This window comes from Dermacentor silvarum, chromosome 3 (genome assembly GCF_013339745.2).
Source record: "Dermacentor silvarum isolate Dsil-2018 chromosome 3, BIME_Dsil_1.4, whole genome shotgun sequence".
NCBI lineage: Eukaryota > Metazoa > Arthropoda > Arachnida > Ixodida > Ixodidae > Dermacentor > Dermacentor silvarum.
Genome location: NC_051156.1, coordinates 55,463,729 through 55,483,177, shown reverse-complemented (window position 1 = coordinate 55,483,177; position 19,449 = coordinate 55,463,729). Strand labels below are relative to the sequence as shown.

Below are 19,449 nucleotides of genomic sequence, written 5' to 3'. Positions count from 1 at the left end.
CTGTTCTTATATGCGACGAAGCCAGCGCCATGAGAGCGACATGACGAAGCAGAAAACGACTGGTTGATTAAGGTGTATGATTCCGGTTGATCGTTTATTCCGTTGGGATATGCTATTACCATGCAAAAAATGCGGCTGCTGATGTACCACTTTAGGGAAATTGTACAAGGCGATACATTCTGTAATAAGAACAAGAAAGGTGTGAAATTTTATTTTCTAGGCAGACTTTCGCTTAGGTCAGCAAGGACATATGCGACACCTGCCCACAGTGCAGTACAGAGATCCAGATTCTTCGGGTCCTGGATGGTCATAGTGTCCCCCTCCGAGTGATGAAAGTAAAAATATTGGGTGTTATCTGTGGACAATGAAGCCACAGGTACACCCACGAGGTACCAGGAAACAAGGTCAGGTGCCGCCGCTCCCGTCTTCAGTAACGTAGCTTCGATACTGCTGAATAGCCGAAGCACTTCTGCAATGATACATCTTGCCCGCTCGCTGTGTCCACTAAACGCGAGGCCCTTTGGTTTGAATGTACCTGTATCAGACTCCATTGCGATGTTTATGCGTTCAACCTTCTCGTCCATATGCGCCCTGTAATATTGCTTGCCTCCAACCATTCCCATCTCCTCTGCAGTCCACAGTACAGAGCGGATAGTGCGTCGTGATCGTAGTCCAAGTTGATGCAGAACATCCAGGGCTCGCCAAGATATGAATGCGCCTCCACCGTCATCCATAGCACCCTGGCCGACGTCCCACGAGTCCAGGTGGCCACTGATTATGACAACCTGCATTTAGGTGTCATCGTTATCACAAGCATAGTTGCACACTCAAGCATTAGAACAAGCAGTCGCTAGCAAGAGAAAAATTATTACGCACTGACTCTTTCGGATGAAGTATATGCTCATGCAGTACAGAGCAATGATCACATTAAAAGAATTTAATTGACATCATTGATGTGATAGCTGCTGTCGGAATATTTAGCATCACAATGCTCGGCACATATGTAAAAAAAGATCTAAAAAAATTATTTCGCTGTGACAGTATCCAAATGTAATCAAGCTACTAAATAAAAACTTTATCGAAGCATTTCACGATACTCCCACCTTGCAAGCGGTCAAAAGCAGGCATTGCGTTGCCACCTCCTTGACGCTGGCCTCACTGAAGCACTTGTTTTCGCAGTGACACAAGCAGGCCTATATTGCTGCATCAAAACCAACAGATGGTTTCAAAGCAGTTTCAAATCTTCGTTCATGAACGTAATGGCGAAGTCCTTGAGCTGTCTGCTGGCGTCTGTGCCAGTGCTGATGGCGCCTGTGAATGCACATACGACTGCACAAATGACTTAACAGCTGGAAACCGGGTTTACTTTGTCTGCAGATTTATCTGTACTCTTCGTTCGCCGTCGTTGTTACTGTCAAGACATCATGATCGTCGCCTTGCCGGACCGCCTTTTTCCCCTCCGCGTCACCCTTGCCACAAGGTGAACAGAACACTTTTCCCACCAGCGCGACTACAGTGCTTGCGCTGTAGCCACTACAATCCCAAAGTGGCCGCCATCGGTAGTTCATCCGTCTTACTTCTTCTATAGCGATAGCATTTGAGGCGGACTTCACCCGCTTTGGAAGTATCATTGTTTGCCCTAAAGGAGCCGCCGATCTTGAACGCAGTGCACTCTAACACGGGGAAGAATGACGAGAAACTATCATGTGACGCACGCGCCAGAACTTCTAAAGAACGACTTTGGCACTACGAGAAATGTATGTGCGCAGTCGTAAACTAATGATAAGGGTATTCATTTGCTTTGCTGGAGGACAGAGCTGCGACCTCACTATCAAACACGCTTTTTTTACCGCATTATAGACGGGCTTCCCCCAGTTCCCAAAGAAGAATTCGAACTGTGTTGAGCGTACCCGAGCGGGTAACAGTGGGTAACATTGTGCGCGGAATCGGAAGTTTGTAAGAAATACGAGGCATAGAAGGCGTCCCTTTCATATATAGGAGTGTTAAAGGTCACTAGTCATGCGCGCGCACAGATGTCGAGACTGCACAATCTCGGTATGATATAGCATACTTGGAGAGACTAGTTTTTTAGCGGTACAGCTTGTTGAAGTAAGACTAGAGAATAGATATAGTGGCTCTGTTTTATATGAGTGCATTTCATTTTGCATTGGTTGCATCTTTTGGGCGGAGTGACTGATACCTGCGATAAAAGCGGCGCTACTCTTCGCTACAGCGGCGAGGCGCGAAAAAAATTAAATGTATATATATACAGGGTGTTTCAGCGAACACTTTCATAATTTATGTAAGGATGCCTGTGGCAGATAGCCCAATTCTGGTTAATGAGCTGGTCTACCCAGAGAGGCGGACATTATTTGCACAAAAAATTGAAATGCGTAATCGACTAATTCGCAAAAATTCACTAATTAAGTTTTTAACTAATTACCTGATGGCCCATATTGCAATTTACAAATTGTAGCCGTGGAGTTCGGAAGGCCGATCCACTTGGAATTATTTCTCAGGATGCCACCAGTTTCGAGATAATAATTCCTGAACTTTGCGGAGAAATGTATTGGCGTTCCAGTTAATTTTGTGCTTCAATGCATAAAGCGACGTTTTGTTAAGAAACTAACTGGAACGCCAATGCATTTCTCCTTAAACTTCGGGAATTATTATCTCGTTACTTGTGTCATCCCGAGATTTCATTCCAAGTGGATCCGCCTTGCGAACTCCACCGCTACAATTTGTAAATTGCAATACGGACCATCAGTTAATTAGTTAAAAATAATATATATATATATATATATATATATATATATATTATTTATTATGATGCTACAAATCGCCCGAAGGCATTGCTGTAGGGGGGATGTTACAGAGGGGGGGGGGGGACACGAATAATGGTTGCAAGGTGAACACACCAAGAAACATAGCAAGAGTAAAGAAACCAAAAGCAAACAAACCAAGAAAGTAGATTCTGCAAGTCGGGAAAAGCGCTACGCGCGGTCACAAATGTGCGCTCTTAGCTCGTGCACAAAATCTTTGTCGTTTGTCGGCACCACAGCTTGAGGCAGTCTGTTCCATTCTTTAATGCTGCGGGGAAAGAAACACGACTGAACTACTTTTGTCTGGCAAGAAATTTCGCGTTTCTTTTTTTTTCTGATATGGTCACGTCTTTGTGATACGTAGACAAGTGGTTTTAGGTAAACGCGGCGATTGATGGCGGAATTATTCCGATCACATTGATTTAATAGTGAACACCTAGATACCGTACGGCGGTGTACGGCGGTACGGCACTTAGTGCCGTGCGCTATTGCACTTTCATGCATTTTATGTCGTGCAAAGTTTAGAGAAATATTTGAGACATCAGCGCAACAACACCACAGTGAGAATGTAGGAGGTACGTGACGGCGGCTGTACGAGCCGTGCCGTCGTCCCTGATCAGAAGGGGGAAGGCGGCGAGCCGAGCGACGGGGCTGCGACGACCAGCGTGGCTGGCTTTTGGAACGACACTGCGCGTGCCGAGCTTGCGCCCCGAGCACGCGCTGCGCTTCTTTATTTTTCTTTCTTTACAGCGCCTAGGGTGCCTCGATGCCAGCGCCGCCGTTCAGGGTGGTGCCAACCTTTGACCGCCCCCGCGCCGCCGCTTTCTCGCTGCGACGCCATATTGTGTCACAGCGAGCCGTTGCGATTGCTTGGTGCGGGTGCTGAGTTCGAGGCACAGTGCGCGCGGATGCTTCGCGGACGCTTCTACTTGCTAGACAGTGTTCAGCCGCATGACTGACAAGCTATCAAGTGCATCGTGTCGACATGACGGGCTGTTGTGTTCCCAAGTGCGCCGGATCGACGCGTAAAGGACTGCGTTGTTTTCGCTACCCCCGGGACCCAGAGCGACGGAAGAGATGGGACGCCCAAGTAAAGCGCGATCACTGGAAGGCAACGGATAACTCCTGCATTTGCGAGGTAAGTGTCAAGAATGTTTAGACTACCGCACCGTGTTTTTCATTTAAATAAGAAAGTATTCTCTGATCCTCGCTCACGTACCTACGTTCGCTCACGAACTAAGTAAGCACTGCACCGATGCTGTCTGAGTAGCGTATGGTTTGCGAGCGCGCGTCGCATAGGCTTTTTTCGTTTTGATGGGCGCAGTCTGTACCCTTATTTTAAGGACTGACGAAGATGCTTAGCCGCGAAGTAGTCTTACATTAGCTACGAATCGTCACGTAAGCCACCTATTTTCCTTTTTCACGGGAAGCACACATCGTCTGTGTCTCTTGTTTCTTTTTTTTTTTCTTTTTTCGGTACTGGTTATTTGGGACTAAAGAACGCAGTGCTTCGTCTGGGGAGAGCGGCTGTTTTGTACGTGGTAAGCGAAACATTGTGATTTTCTCTGATTTCTCAGGAGATATCTTGCGGACCTCAGGGTGTTACGTTACATAGCTGATTTTTTAGACTTGTACATATTTGTAGCGTGGTGATCGTAAGCCGATGGTCATTCGTGCTCATTCCCGATCGTAGTGGGTACTGTGACGGTCTTTAAATGCCTGTGCACGGTATGCCCAGGTGTAGTAGAGTTAAGGGGCATCATGGAACCAAAATGTTTCGCCGCTTTCTGGCATGGTGTCTGTTGTAGCCTGTGCATTTCTTCGAAACGTGTGAAGCGAGGTAATACAGCATTGCTTCTGCTAAAATTTATTTTTAGGCACTGTAATGGTTTCTCTGTATTTACAAGGCAACTTTTCATATCAATAATCACTTTTGTTGTTTTACCTGTACTTAGAAACACTTTGAAGAGGACCAGTACGAGGGAAATCGACAGGATGGGCGCCGTCTGTTAAAGTCAACAGCCCTACATCATCATGGACTATATTTTTGAAGTGAAAAACATTGCTAATCTGTATTTGACTGTCTTAGTTTCATTTACGGTTTTTGTACGCGATATGCATGCAGTGTTGTTTATTTTTTCAATGTAGTTATCAGTATTCTAATGGTAATTTATAAAATGTTCTGTACTCGCCATCGATGTGTTTGGCTGATGCGACGTATTCGATGGTAGCTGATGTATTCTGGCTGGATATCTTGATTAATATTACCCGCGGTTGCGTTTTCTTGTTTGCATTCTTGTTTTCGATTTATATTGTATGTAATAAGGTTGATGTACTCACTTGAACCCCCCCCCCCCCATGTAATGAATAAATAAAAAAAAACTCTCTCTATCCCGAATTGTGTGTCGAGCCTACCTTGCGAATTAATTTTTTTATCTCGTCTTTCACCATAACCTTCAGGCCCCACACAGTACATATAATTTTTCATGTACACGTCTCTTTCATGATTGATTGTACTAGACATTATAAGTAAATGTATTTTGTGCATCGTTTGATTTCTTGTGTGTACTACGCAAGATTGACACAGACAAGTTACGTTACATTTTTTTCTACAGCACTAACTAAACCTTATTTTCACATCGCAGTTATTTTTACACCAGCTTAATCCTGTCAGCACACAGTTTTGTGGGCAAAAAAAGGAAAAATTGCGCGTAGATATCGTCAAATAATTGCAACGAACGCGAAGAGCACGCGCAACGCAAGGGAAACTAACCGCCGTGCGCGAGTGGCTGGCTACGGTAAAGGAGGCGTGACGTGTAAACCAAAATACAACAGCGAAAAAGAAAAACTTCCACACACAGGGGGTCGCAAACCTTATATACCAAGCATCGAAGCGCAAAAAAAAAATAGTGCGTATTTTAAACATACACACGGCATATTAAATGTGAATAGGCAACTTGGGGCATGTTCCCGGCGCCATACATTTACGTCTTCGACCTTCGACGAGTTAACGGCTATTGGTTATAAAGATATGCAGATGGGACACCGATAAAAAAATCCTCATCAAGGCAAAGCACTTGGAAGCGCGCCGCGAGTAACACTTTATGAACGCAAGCGTAGCTGAGTCTCAGCTCGTGTGACACAATATGGCGGCGCCAGCGGGGTTGTCTCCACCCTGGACGGCGGCGCTGGGCATCGAGGCACCCTAACAGCGCCGACCATAGCGCTCCGCGCTGCGGCGTTGGTGGGCGCTACAGGGCCCCCCGCCCAGACGGAACGGCGATACATTAAATGCCAGCAAAAAGCTTCAAAATGGTCCGGGGTCAGTCCAAGTAGCGAGTCCGTTGGAGGCGAATGGAACTGGCAAGTCCTTCCGGTGGACGAGGCTGATGATAAGTGGTTCTTGAGGGAAAGGGAAAGGTTGGCGCTATCTTCTGCAGCCCTTGAGGGAGCACGGCTCAGCGCCAAACGAGGCTGCGAGTGGCGTTGCGGACGCACGGTACACAGAAGGCCGGCACGGAGAGGGTGAAGGCAGACGCCTCTGCAGCAGTTCACGCAGACCTGGCGGAACGAACGGGAACCGCGCGCAGTCATTGGTGGGCACGACAAGCCGCTAGCGCGGTCGTCACGCGCTGGCATGATGCGTCAGCTCTGGTGGGTGTGGCTTAAGCACGCGCTTGTCAGGGTTTGCCCTACCCATCGTAGAGGTCGCAAGCTGCAAACATCTGCGCGCGACACCGCCCGAGTCAAGAGAAGAGGGTCCGGGACGCGCGGGCCGGAGTCTCAGTCTTGCCACGGTCAACGGCCTTGGACGGGATTGGCGCTCGTGACAGCCAGGAAGGCGTCGTCGGACGACGCTCGATGATGGCACCGGTGCGGGTAGTCGAAAATCTGGGACAGCCGGAGCAGAAGCAGCCGAGTCATGTTGCCTGGAGATATCCAACGCGGGCACGACGCGAAGGACAGGATGAGACGGTGGACGCGAGACTGCATCGCGGCTCGCGTCGCGGGATGATGGTGTCAGTCTAGCTGCCCTATCCTCGTCGCGCGACGATTGTGCACAGCCCCCAACGTCTGACTTGGCAGCGTGGTCGCCAGAAGGGCCCAATGGCAAGTCGGTCGAATGAGAGGACGGGCAGCGCAGGGCAGGGCCGAAGGTTACAGCTGCTGCGTCGCTCTCGATGGCTTGTAGGTGCCGCGGTGTATCGACAGTTGCCAAGGTCGGAGGCAGCGGAGACGGCACGGGGCAGGGCTCTTGCGTTGACCTGGAGGCTCGCTCAGCCGGCAGCGTAGAAAACTCGGGTGAAGCGTTGGTCGGGGACCGAATAGCAGGAGCGACGTCGTTGGCGCCAGACCCGATGGCGTGAGGCACAGGAGCCGGCGTAGGGTCAGTGATGGCACCACTGTCGCGTATCATCGTTGGAGGCGAGCAAGGCGATGGCGTGGCCGGTATCGCGGTCGTGTCGATACCCTTGGTGACGCCATTATGCGCGTACTCGTACGTAAGAGACCCCTGGAGAGAGCCGGAGGCCGGGGACTGTGCGGTAGCGCATCGGGTTGTCGCCAAGACGGTATCGGGGCAAGTCGAGGGAGGAAGGCTTGCCTGGTGGTGGCTTCCGGGCACAGGTTGAGATGCGGGTAGCGCTGGCGGTGGGAATGCAGGCAGCGATTCGCGCACCGTGCGGTCAGCCACTGGAAGTGGGTGGTAGGCAGCGCCGAAGAAGTCGAGCACGCGCTGCCGCAGTTCGTCGTACGGGCGCGGGCCAGGCGGTGGAACGCCGAGGTGGAGCTGGAGAGCAAGCGGCAGTACGTCGAGGAGTACCGCGTGCTTGAACTCCTGGATCCAGATGTGGTTAAGCTCCAGAGCGGCCTCGAACTGAGCGAACCATGCGCCGACGTAGCTGCAAGAGAACGGCGGCAGTGGTGGGTCGAACTGCGGCTCCGGCCAGCGAGCCATGGCAGCGTGTCGCTCGGTGGAACGCGCGTTCTCCCGGGTCACCAATGTAGAAGGGACGTGACGGCGGCTGTACGAGCCGTGCCGTCGTCCCTGATCAGAAGGGGGAAGGCGGCGAGCCGAGCGACGGGGCTGCGACGACCAGCGTGGCTGGCTTTTGGAACGACACTGCGCGTGCCGAGCTTGCGCCCCGAGCACGCGCTGCGCTTCTTTATTTTTCTTTCTTTACAGCGCCGACCATAGCGCTCCGCGCTGCGGCGTTGGTGGGCGCTACAAGAGTACACACGCCACCGCTTCAGTATACTCCTTCTGCCGCTTGCGCATTCGCGCCTAAAGCTCAGTGAGTACACAAGAAAACAAAAAACACGTCGATTAGACCGCCTGTCTTCAAGGAGACTTGTGTAAATGGTTCACATGAAGTGAAGAATGACTTCGTCGTAGAAATCAAAGAAATTCGGCCGTTATTATCTGTTGGCCTTCAAATGCCTTCAGAAAAATGCTTGAACATCAGACGTGCATCTGAAATGCAAGAAATATACTTGTCCTTTTGTAACGCATTTTAAATTTGATATATACTGGGACAAGGCTTCGTACCCAGTCGGGTCAATTCCGACTTTTAAAACTACCAGTGACCAAAAACATTCAGAAAGCGATCTTCTTTTTCTCGCTTAAAACTCGATTGCAATATTGTCTTCTCCAGAAGGTAAAGAACTCAAAAAACTAAACCATACCAAATTTCAGTACCTTCTGGATTCGAATAACTGATTGTTTAGTGGTTCTTACAATAACCCAATTTCTGTAAAGGGAATAATGAGCCCTCGTAGCATACTTATGCGACTATGCCAAATCATTAGTTAACGACCAGCGGTGGTTAACTCACACTCTACAGTGACATTCCTATCCGTTTCATGGTATTAGTGCCATTTTTATAATGTAAACTGCAATCCATGAAGCGCGCAAAACGCATCAGCCAGTAGCTTTAGTGTGCTTTCTACAAGTCTTACCACCTAACCTTGGCACTCTAAAGTCACATTTTCGCATGCACAGCCATACTAACCAAAGTCTTCGCTTTGTAGAAACAAAAACTTTGCTCAACTTGAGAGCTAGGTAGAGTTTTGACAAGATACAAGAATACCGCTGCTGTAAAGATGACTCTTCTGTTTGCAAATAAGATTTTGCATACCAAACTACGGTCTACACTCCGTCTTTATCAGCTTAAGAATTTACTATTGCGATTTCAGAACTTCAGAGGAACATTCAGAACAAGAAAGCACAAAAGCCTACCTCTCCAGGTTTCTCTCTTCCGCGAATTTCCGCTACGGTGTTTCGAGAGATTCCGGAAGAGAGATTCTTGTTGCGCATGACCAACTTGACGGAGACTGTAACGCCTGCGATATATTAAGAGTGAAGTTTCGTGATGAAAAAAAAAGAAAAAGTTCTGTCCGTCAAACCTCAGTGCTCAACGCTCGTTTGCGAAGTTTACAAGCTGTTAGACACCGCATTCGCGAATATATTTGTGCAGTTAAAACGTATTTATAAAGAAGCGCTTGTAATCTAAAAGATCATTCGTTATACAGGCCACTTCGTTGTAAAAATTCCGCACCTTACCTCTTGCAAAAGAGCATGCTTGTAACACGTACGTTCAGCAAAAGAAAGCCTTTCGTTATTTATTATGATACAAGTGGTGCTTAGTGTACGAAGTCGGTTTTTGTCTTTCTGCAAAATTTGTGCGACGGAATGTCTCTCTGCAGCAAACATTATGGAATCAAACTTTCACGCCATACTCTGTTGGAAAGTCAGGCAGTGACGGGATGGGGAGCTTCAGGGCGTCCAATGCTGCTATTCTCTGAGACCCTTGTCATGAAATTATGTCGTTCATCTGCATGCTCATCACCACTGCTGACTTCATCGACCTTTGCCTCCTTCCCGTCCTTGACAGCGTCGACGCTGTCGTGAACCGCCACGTATTCGTCAGCTGTTATACATGTTACTGCGTGGCAACAAGCAGCGTGCAAGTGATTCCTGGATCTGTGTAGCAGGGATGGAACCACTAGCCGTCATCAATGCGATCGTCAAGTGCGTAGCTAGCGCTCTCGCGATTCGTAGGAAATACAGCCTTCCACTTTCACTTACGCATGAAGTCTATCGACACGCTCCACAGAGCACTTGTAATTATATCAACGGCTTATTCGAAATTCTTGGCCATGTGCTCGATGTTTAGAACAAATCGCAGCAGCATTATTGTACGGCAATGTGGTTTAGCAGAAACTAACATTTTAAATTATGGCTGCAACAGCATGGTGAAATTTGGTGGCAAGAAAGTAACTTTTAAGTGCTCTAGCACGGAGGTGGTGTTGTGTGTGGTAGCATATTAGAGAAGAAGGCAACACAACCACATAATTTATCCTAGGGCGAAAGCCACGCTTAGAATGAGTCCACCGTCATCGAAGAAATTTGTTTGGTCACATAGTAAGCAGGAAGAATACGAATGCACTCCTTATAGGTATCGTTATTTTGCCAATTTCTCGACTACAAGTGGCTTCAGCTTTTCCATTACCTTCGGCGATACAACGAATCAGCGCTGCCTAGCATTTCTGCGATGTTTTTTTTTATTTCCTGCCTCTACAATGCATGAATTTTCGCCGCTTCTCTGCGCATGCACACGCACATAGTACAAGCTTGGTCAGGGCAGGGTCAAGCCGTGAAGGGAAGGGCCGGCAAGCGCTCGATTAAGTTCACGTCATTTCTACGGCTCCAGATTGGACAGATCGATGTATATATCTTGCGGCACAACAACACGAAGGTCTATCTGTGTAGTGTTTCGTTTTTTTTTTTTTGCCATCAGGGCCACGCTAGTGCCACTTGCTACAACATGCGCTTGCTACACTCGGCCCGCTGATCTCTTGCTAGTACAGAGCCGGCACTCTCCTGCGCGGTGTTGTTCTTGTGCCAGCCAATGCTCCCCATACTCACTGGAGAACAGTGATGGCTGCGGAGGGCAGTGGCGGCATCGCTACGTGCGTTCATTATAAAGCAAGAAAAAGCCGACCGATACGCTTAAATTTTTCCCTGAATGCACAGGCGAACATGCTGCTGTAGTTTTCACTGTAAAGACGCTCACATACATATGAAAGAAATTTGGCCCGCCACCAGGAAATGCAGATTGCTTCATTACAGGTAATTTTGTTGCCGAAGCATTCATTATTTTTTATTTCAATATACTGAAGACCTTCGCAGTCCATGCAGGAGTGGTACACATGATACGCACTTGATTTACAACGGTGTCGCATAATGAAAGAGACGAACACCATCCAAGATTAGAAGAAAAAAATTTGAAAACAATTCAATGCTGAGTACAGTGTAAACAACACTGTTAACAATACAGTGTTCAGCTCACATGCGAAAACACACAAACCCAATACAAAGTGGGAGAAAAGTAAAAGTTTATAATAAACCGTCTAGTCTGACTCATTACCCCGTGCTGTTGATCATTTATCCACGTACTACCACACTATTTAGAAGAAATACATATGTTTGATTTCTTGAGCAAAGGTTTCGATCGTTTCGGCGTTCCCCGCAGGTGATCGTAGTGCATTCCGGTATGGTATAAATGACGGAAAAACAGTGTTTTCGTGAATGTTATTGCGACTTTTAGGTAGCCGAATTGTCTTGTTGAGGTTACTTCTTGAGGAGTGCCTGAGCGGTTCAAGGAGACGCTCTGTTCTGGATAATCGGTAATGCTCATGATATTGTACGGAGTGTCTACATTATTTACAATGATGGCTCGTTAACAACGTGTGCCTAATAATTTAGTAAATGGTGTGAGCATTGTTGCAAGAAACCTTATATTGGTTCCATTATTTACTTTTAATACATGTTGAAACACGCGCTTGTGTCGCTGAATCGTTGCACACTGAGTGTACAATTTTCAATCATAATACAGGGTGCTAAGCCCCAGAAAAATTCGGTGCTCCTGGCCGGGGTTGCCCACGCGCGTAAATTTATATAGCGTCTCGCTGCGCCGGAGCTTGTTCACTAGCAGCTGAGAGCCATAATCATTTCTTTACACATAAACGGGTATTTGCTTTTGAAAAAATACAGGTATCGAGCGCTGCACTTCGATATACCCTCAGCCTGTCGCCAAATCTGAGGCAAAAGTAGTGCATCCAAACCTCTACGGTGAATTTCGCTAAGGTCGGGTATCCTTCCCCGTATGCGTTATACAAAGACCGACGTAATACTAGGAAACGCGACGTTGACATTTTGCATATGTATCCTGCAGTTTCTGACAAGGCATCTGACAGTGTTACGTTTGGACTAGGTCAGCATTCTGTATACAGTGTCTCGAAACAACATAGGGGGTTCTGGCTTGTGCTGGTGATACCTTTGTACGCGCGTGTAATATTATTTTCGATACGTTGGGATTTCTTGCGTTGGATTTATTCGTAACGCTCCTTTACAGTGCATGGCGATTAAAACGTGATCAGGGGCTCCGAAAACGGGGGGGGGGGGGGGGGGGGCAGTGGAGGCAGTCGACCCCGCAGGTTTTAAACTAGTGGGGGCATGCCCCCACATTCAAAGCTGTTCCGACCCCCCACCCCTCTTCTGCCCTCCCTACACCCGTGAGGCTAGCGCCTCCTTTGACTAGTTAAAGGGTGCTCCGTTCCTTCAACAAACGACACAATATTTTGCAGTCGAGGGTCTGACGAAAGATCGTCTGGTCGAGAGGAATCGTGGCGAAAATAGGACACAGACGCCGACCAAGGTGAAAATGTTTTTACAGCGCCGCTGTTTATTGCTAGGCTTCCGCGCATTTTTCCTGTGTGTGTGCAAAAATGTAAGCCGATCCTAGTGATAGTGCAGAAAGTGTCCAAGCGCAATGGCGTGCACATACCCCTGTAGACACCCGGATGTGGGCTCCGGGACCTGTAACGCGCCCTTGAGCTACCCTTGTCACACCAACAAGGGTAACAAGGATAACAACAGATTTTAGTCGAATTTATTCAGCAGCAGCAAGAGGCACTGCCGCCGCCCCCGAGCAAGGAGTGCCGTAGATGTACTCGTTCGGCGCGTTCACCTGGAGATACAACGGCTAAGATCCGATCGTACAACGGCGAAGATCCACTTCGATTGGATCTGAATATACGCGACCTCCCCATTCTGTCTCACCTCGGTGTCGTGTGCTCAACAGATTCAATAGTCACCCACCTTCACTGGGTGTAGTGGCTCATGATTTTTTTCTAACATTTCGGCCCCCACACGGAAGCCTTGTTCTTAAACATGAAGTCGAGGGTCTGATAAAATCTCGTCTCGTCGGGAAGAATCATGGCAAAAACAGGAAACAGACACCGACCAAGGTGAAAATTTTTGTTTCCTAACTCGCATTTCGCCCCCCCCCCCTCCCCCACGGGAGCCTTGTTTAGCATTGTGAACAAAGGCTAAAAGGCCAATAAAACAAGGCTACAAATATAAAAAAATTAAATGAAGGCTTCCGTACTTGTGGGGGCCGAAAGGTCGGTTAGGAAACAAAATTCACCTTGATCGGCGCCGGGCTGTTTCCGGTTTTTGCCCTGAAACTAAATTTTCTGGAAGCTTGTGATTTCTGAGACTCTCTCTGTCGGTGTTTTTTTCTATCTACGTCGAGAGCCCTTTCAGGAGCACGTCTCAGTGCCACGACTTGAGGATGTCTTTCGTTTCCTTTTTTCCTTGCCCCTATCCAGACCCATGAAAAGCAAGAAGATAACAAATGTCGGCGTAAGCCTGTGTATAGAAAAGCACGATTTAAATCATTAGCCTATCACTCGTGAAACTTGATGCGCGTTTTATTTTGGTTTGGCCCTAACCGCCTTGGCCACACGGAAGGACCGCCAATCCATACACTCGAATGCTAAACATAACGTGACCAAGATATATATTTTTATGATTTAAAAAATTTGGTGCAGTTAAAAAAACACCCTGTATATAAAAAAATTCTTGTGTATGAACCGAAGTTGAAGGAAAAGTGCGCTTTTTTTAATTTTGTGCATCGTTTTAATATGGTTTATATGTGTATATGCTATGTCTGTATGTATACGTCCGTATATTTGTTGACATGTATTCTTTCATTGGAAGCCTTCTTAAACCGTTAGTTTGAAGTTCTCATTCATTGTTGAATATGTGCGTTCTCACTATTGAATCTCCGAAGATTCTATCAGGCTGCATCCTTCATTTTTCTGCACTGCGCTTCGTCAGTGGTCGGTGAAACGCCTAGCAGGGGTGTGCGCGGCAAGTTTGATTTCGTTAAAGTACACTTTCCTAAAGGAGTAGGCGTGTATTTGGAGAACTCAGCAGACCCTGCGAACATCGCACTTGCATGCTCACTTCTGGTCGCCTCAAAATCCAAACGAGGGGACAGTTATCATTCGAAGAACGTATGAAATTTCTTAGATGTATGGTACGTAATTTAATACACAATCCGCTGATTTTCCATACAGTGCCGGACACCAGAATTACCCGCACATGAAATAAATCACGCTTTTTGTGTTTTGAGAATAAAGTATTCTTTCATAAAAAGCAGTAATATATAAATATATATATATATATAATATATATATATATATATATATATATATATATATATATACATGGGAGAGAGGTTAACTACATGATGCGACATGAGCACCCAGACGTCGCCCCCACACATCAGATACACTTCTGGAGCCCCGGACACGTCATATTGAAACGCATGGCGGCCGGAGATTTTTGTGGAACTGGAGGGCACTGCGTGTTCGTTCGGGGACCCAAATACAGTTCCTATGCGTTACTGAGGTTCTTGCCTTCATCGCATACAACAACCAATAAAACTGTTGTTCCCAGGGATGAGGGGTGGCGCAAAGAGCACCGGCAGACACCGCTACGAGTATCGCTTTTGAATCCACTTACCGCTGTACGTGTGCACATTACTATTGTATTATGTGTTTACAAATAAGCTGCTTGTATTTGCTTTATTTTGTGCTTTTGTCAGGACATTACTCAAGTGTAAATAATACCTTTAGCCTTGTTCTCTGCGGTTAATTGTCTTTTGTAAATGAAACAAATAAACTGCAATTTCAAGTTCGACTGCAAGAACAAACTAATAAAAAGATGCGAGAATTACCTCTGTTCTGCAGCCGCTTTAGCAACTCGGCGTCTTCCACGGTGACGGACGCGGCGGGTATGCTGGTTTCATTCGGAAAGAACACGGTGTACCCGGTGTGAGGAGACCCTATTGAAAATGGAGTCAAGGACCGCACCAGGACTGCGACAGCGCCTAGATTTGCTGCCACAGCAGGGCCTCGCAACCTGTACTCCTTCGACCGGGAGTAGGAGACGAACTTCTGGTTGAAGACGACGATCCTTCCCCTGGCCTTTAATTTCAAAAGAAGTTCATTTAAATGCCCACGAGGATGTCAAGAGCTTGGCATGTCTCTGTCAACATAAAGAATTAAAGAAGGAGGTTCGAAATTAAGCAAATGCAACCAAACTATTCACGTGAGTACCACGCTCAAAAGTTCAACCTGTCCACACAACCCATGCTGAGCATGTCGTAACATGCCGATAGAAAAGAAAGCGTTTTTCGCCGCCTAACTACATTACAGAAAGTATTGCTTCTTTCTTATCACGCTTGAATGAAGGGGTCTCCTAAATCATGCTGGTCACACCCACCAATTACATATGAAAAGTTATTTTGTAGCTTTTTTGTGATAATCTGACGATATTATTAGGCTATCATAGCTGATTCTCACAGGCCAAATATAAGCATTTTAGCTTGTCCGTGTACGATTAACGTTACAGTATGCCGAATACGTTGACGCGGGCAGCAGTGCTGTTCCCGCCTTCTTATGACGTGGAATCCAACTCGAGCGCGGATAGCTAGGTGCCTTAACGGATTTATTCCCCTGTTCTAGTGGCGTTAGCAACATCAATTATTAACATACTGTGGCTCTTTATTTGTCTTTCAGTGAGAAAACTCGTGCGACATAAAACAATTTCTAGTGTCTTGTGCTTTCAAATATAGTCACAAGATGTCGCGACCAGTACTACTGTCGGTTATGCCTTTGGCGTTTCTGTATTCCGCTACCGGTAACAATATATCGTCACGTAGTAGTGACGGTGAAGAAACAGTCACAAAGCTGTGAATGAGGGAACGGACTTGTTATTTGGCGAATCTGTGGCCACAAAAGGAAGTTGCGCTGGAAGCACAACGGCGAACACAGTCGGCGATCGTTGAAATCTGATCAGCGGCGAAAAGCGTCGGCTTTTATACATGAGTCATTGAAGGTTCCAGAAAACACTATTCAATTCGCATCGCTCAAGCATTCGGATTACATAAGCGTCGGTGACAACAGACAACGGATAGAAGCATCGATAACGTTCGAGAAACTTTCGATACATGCAGGCGCGTCCTGCGCCTAGCGATTAAGTTTAACATTTGTTGGCCGCTGAAACGCGGTCACCGGTGAAAGATAAACAAGTACACGTGTCAATATTGTTACGCGAAGCAATATAGACGGGCGGATTCTCGATGCTGTAATGGATGCTTTTATTTTAAGAAGGTGCACTTAACTTGCAGGGAGATTCTGAAAAAGTAATTTTTAGAAATGGGGAGACCTAGAATCGGTTTTGCACGGGCGTCTAAAAGCGATATATATATATATCACCTTGATAGACTGAATACACGTAAATCGTTTATGTTACTTAAGGAAAACCCGATTGAAAGCTGTGTCAAGCATAATGTCCATTCATTTCTGGTTTTAGCACTATTACGACAACACCAGGCATGTTACTGAGCATTCAAAATGGGCCCGCTACACGAACACAATTCATAAATGCTTACAAGTTGTTGGCATTTCAGCTAACCACTAGGAGATGAGTGAAATAATAAAGTTGATTCCTAATAAGAAAATGTGCTAATTTTTATTCCAGTTTCCTGCGCCGTCTACTCGTAAATATATCTTCTAAGATGCCTAATACAATATAACTTCTGTACTCTTTTTTTAAACTTAGCCATGAGGGCGCAATGCAACCTTAATTAGGGCGGGTAGGAGTTTGGCCACTTGGCGCAGACGAATATTCATTCCAATTCTGGTGTGACAGGCAGACAGCGTAGTACTACCTTATTATATTATTTTTTTTGCTTCCACTTGCATCATGAAAGTTTGGAGAGGTACTGCTCAAATTTACTCCCCAAAAGAAAACGCATCACACTTCACTTCACACGAGCAATCATAGCTCCCCTAAAAACTATTCGAATTTGGTGTCGAACTTCACATGTGCATATTTGAGTTACCATGAGATGAACGCAAACGCGGTTGGGATACGCAAAGCTTATGTTTCAACATTTCCATTTAAATGTCCTTTTGTGTAATAGCGCGCAGTAAGTTTTTAAGAGATGCTGTTTTTAGTTTCTGGATTTCAGGCGGGAAAACATTATAAATAGACAATAGGAGCACGCTCGAAAGGCTAAACAAATGTTTCAGGCTGATGGCAATAAACAGCAAACACACGACGCAACAAGCGTGGTTTGCATGCTCGCAAAAAAGAAGTCGTAAAATTTATTGCTCACATAGAGCTTACGAGCGGTTTTAAAAAGGAACACTAACTTTCTCTTCCATGCATTACATAGATTGCTGCACTTGAGGAAGACAAAAAAAGGCTATAATACAAGTTAATTGATGAATTGACGGCCGTCTATCAAAAACCAACGCTATCACTCACCCACAACATATAAGCGGATGTGTCGGTAAGGTTGTTTGTAACACTAACACTCGACAGAAGGAATATTTTTACAAAGGGGTTGCGAACCCGAATTCGAAGTGAACACAACTAGAACCCAGCGAAGACGGTGGGGCGAAAAGATATCTTTCACCATTTTCTATGCACATCTGGAGGGAAGACCAACATATGCTTGGAGCTGTGTCCTTGATCTTTCTTGCGGTCTTTTTCCCAAGGTGGCATTGTATCATAATGGAAGATATGCTACCGTGAAGCCTAAAATACGAGTCTTGGTAAAATACGAGTCTTGGTTTAGACGCGCCAAAGAGTCTTGCGCGTATGGCGCAATTTGGCCTGTTACGCTAGATTACCTAATCTTGCGGGCATCACTTGCACAACAAATCCAGTATAGTGTTCCGGTATATATTAAAGACTTACTAAATAATGGTTAAATATTTATTTTTGCATAAACGCAATAATTGACTCAATAACTGCTGAGCTAGAAAATACGTCAGCGTATTTGGATTGGCGTTTCCCTGAACCCTCCGCCTAGCGCTTCGGCAACATAAATCCAACGCCAAGAAATATTTTGCAGTTTTCGTAAAAGGGTAACAATTATGTCCTCCCACTCTGCAGATTTCTGCTGAACAATCATTACTGCTCGGATTCATTGCCAAATTTTCAAATATGCTTTAAACTCAATAACTGAAAAGCTCATTAGTGATGCTCTTAATTATCCTCTTAGGAATCGCCTCAAAAGATAGAACACTGCTCTGTATCAGAGGCGTTTAAAAAATTTGCACCTTCGCGAACTAAACTAAATGGGAAATATGGCATGCACTGGTACGTGTCACATAAACGGCAATATTACGTCGAAGCTGTTACGTGAAATTCGAAACGGTCTCGGTCTTTATGCGGCGGTGAAGACTGGCGGGCGATTGCTTGGCCGACATCAAATGTAAACGCAAGGCAACGTGCGCCGGAGCCCTGAATTCTCATTGAACGCAAATGCTCTGAAAATAATATTTGCATATATCTGCACTAGAATAGACAAAAAAAACTATACACACGATTCTGTTTATTTATTTATTTTATTAGTCCGTGATTTTGGTTTGTTACGCCGGCTCCACATTCAGTCTCAGCTAGAAGCTTGTGCAGCTGCGGCGGTGAAAGCCACCGCCTTGGTGTTGCAACGCAGACTCCGTGGTAGCCGTCATTAAAAACAGCCAGCCGTGACCGCGCAGGAATGTAGCACAACTGCTGCTGCATCGAGCGAGGCCGTGGGCCAGAAAAAGGACCCTCTGGCACTTCCGAGAGGTGCGAGAACTCGCTTATACAGCTTCACTATATTTGATGTGTCAGTTGTCAGATTGACACACATATGTGAACGATCTTCTTTCTATGCTGAAAAGAGACTTCGTAGTCTTTGAAAAATGTTACTACGTCCGTACTAGGGCATCACTAAAAAGAATAAAAAGCAGGACTGGTCCTGGTTACCTTATCGCGATTCTCCTGCAACTCTTGAAATGAGTCGACGACCAGGGCTTCCGCAGTAAGACCTCTACAGGCTGTCTTTGCACTGAACCCTAGTCCCAAAATGGCGAGCCTCTTTCGTCGAGGCGCCGTCATCCAGGCCTTCTCTGTTCCTCGAATCCAGCGTGGCACTTCCACTGGCTCCGTGTGCACTTGTTCAAGGTTCCGGCTTCTCAGCAGCTCAACCATGTAGTCTATGCTTCTCTCAAGCGTGTCGCTGCCAGTGAACCTCGCGCCAAAGGTGTCCACGAACGTGGCCAACTCTTCGTACGTCTTGTTTCGCTCGGAACCGAAAACTACCGCATTGACGATGGACTCCACTGTTGGGGCGTATCCTTGTATTTCATCTACTAGATGCCTGTTTGGGCAATAGAAAAAATGGCGTTGTATGTTATGCATAGCTGGTAC

At 46.4% G+C, this 19,449-nt stretch overlaps 1 protein-coding gene across 1 annotated transcript in view; it reads right to left on the bottom strand.

Moving 5' to 3' along the window:
* Window positions 1–209: 209 nt before the first annotated feature.
* Window positions 210–19,449, bottom strand: part of LOC119444363 (carboxypeptidase Q) — a 31,182-nt gene continuing 11,942 nt past the window's right edge. Inside the window, exons 2-5 of the mRNA XM_037708770.1 lie at window positions 19,006–19,399; window positions 14,912–15,161; window positions 9,061–9,164; window positions 210–785 (exon numbers count right to left, since the gene is read on the bottom strand). Of these exons, the coding sequence (XP_037564698.1) occupies window positions 210–785; window positions 9,061–9,164; window positions 14,912–15,161; window positions 19,006–19,399 (1,324 nt within the window). The remainder of the gene's footprint in view (window positions 786–9,060; window positions 9,165–14,911; window positions 15,162–19,005; window positions 19,400–19,449) is intronic.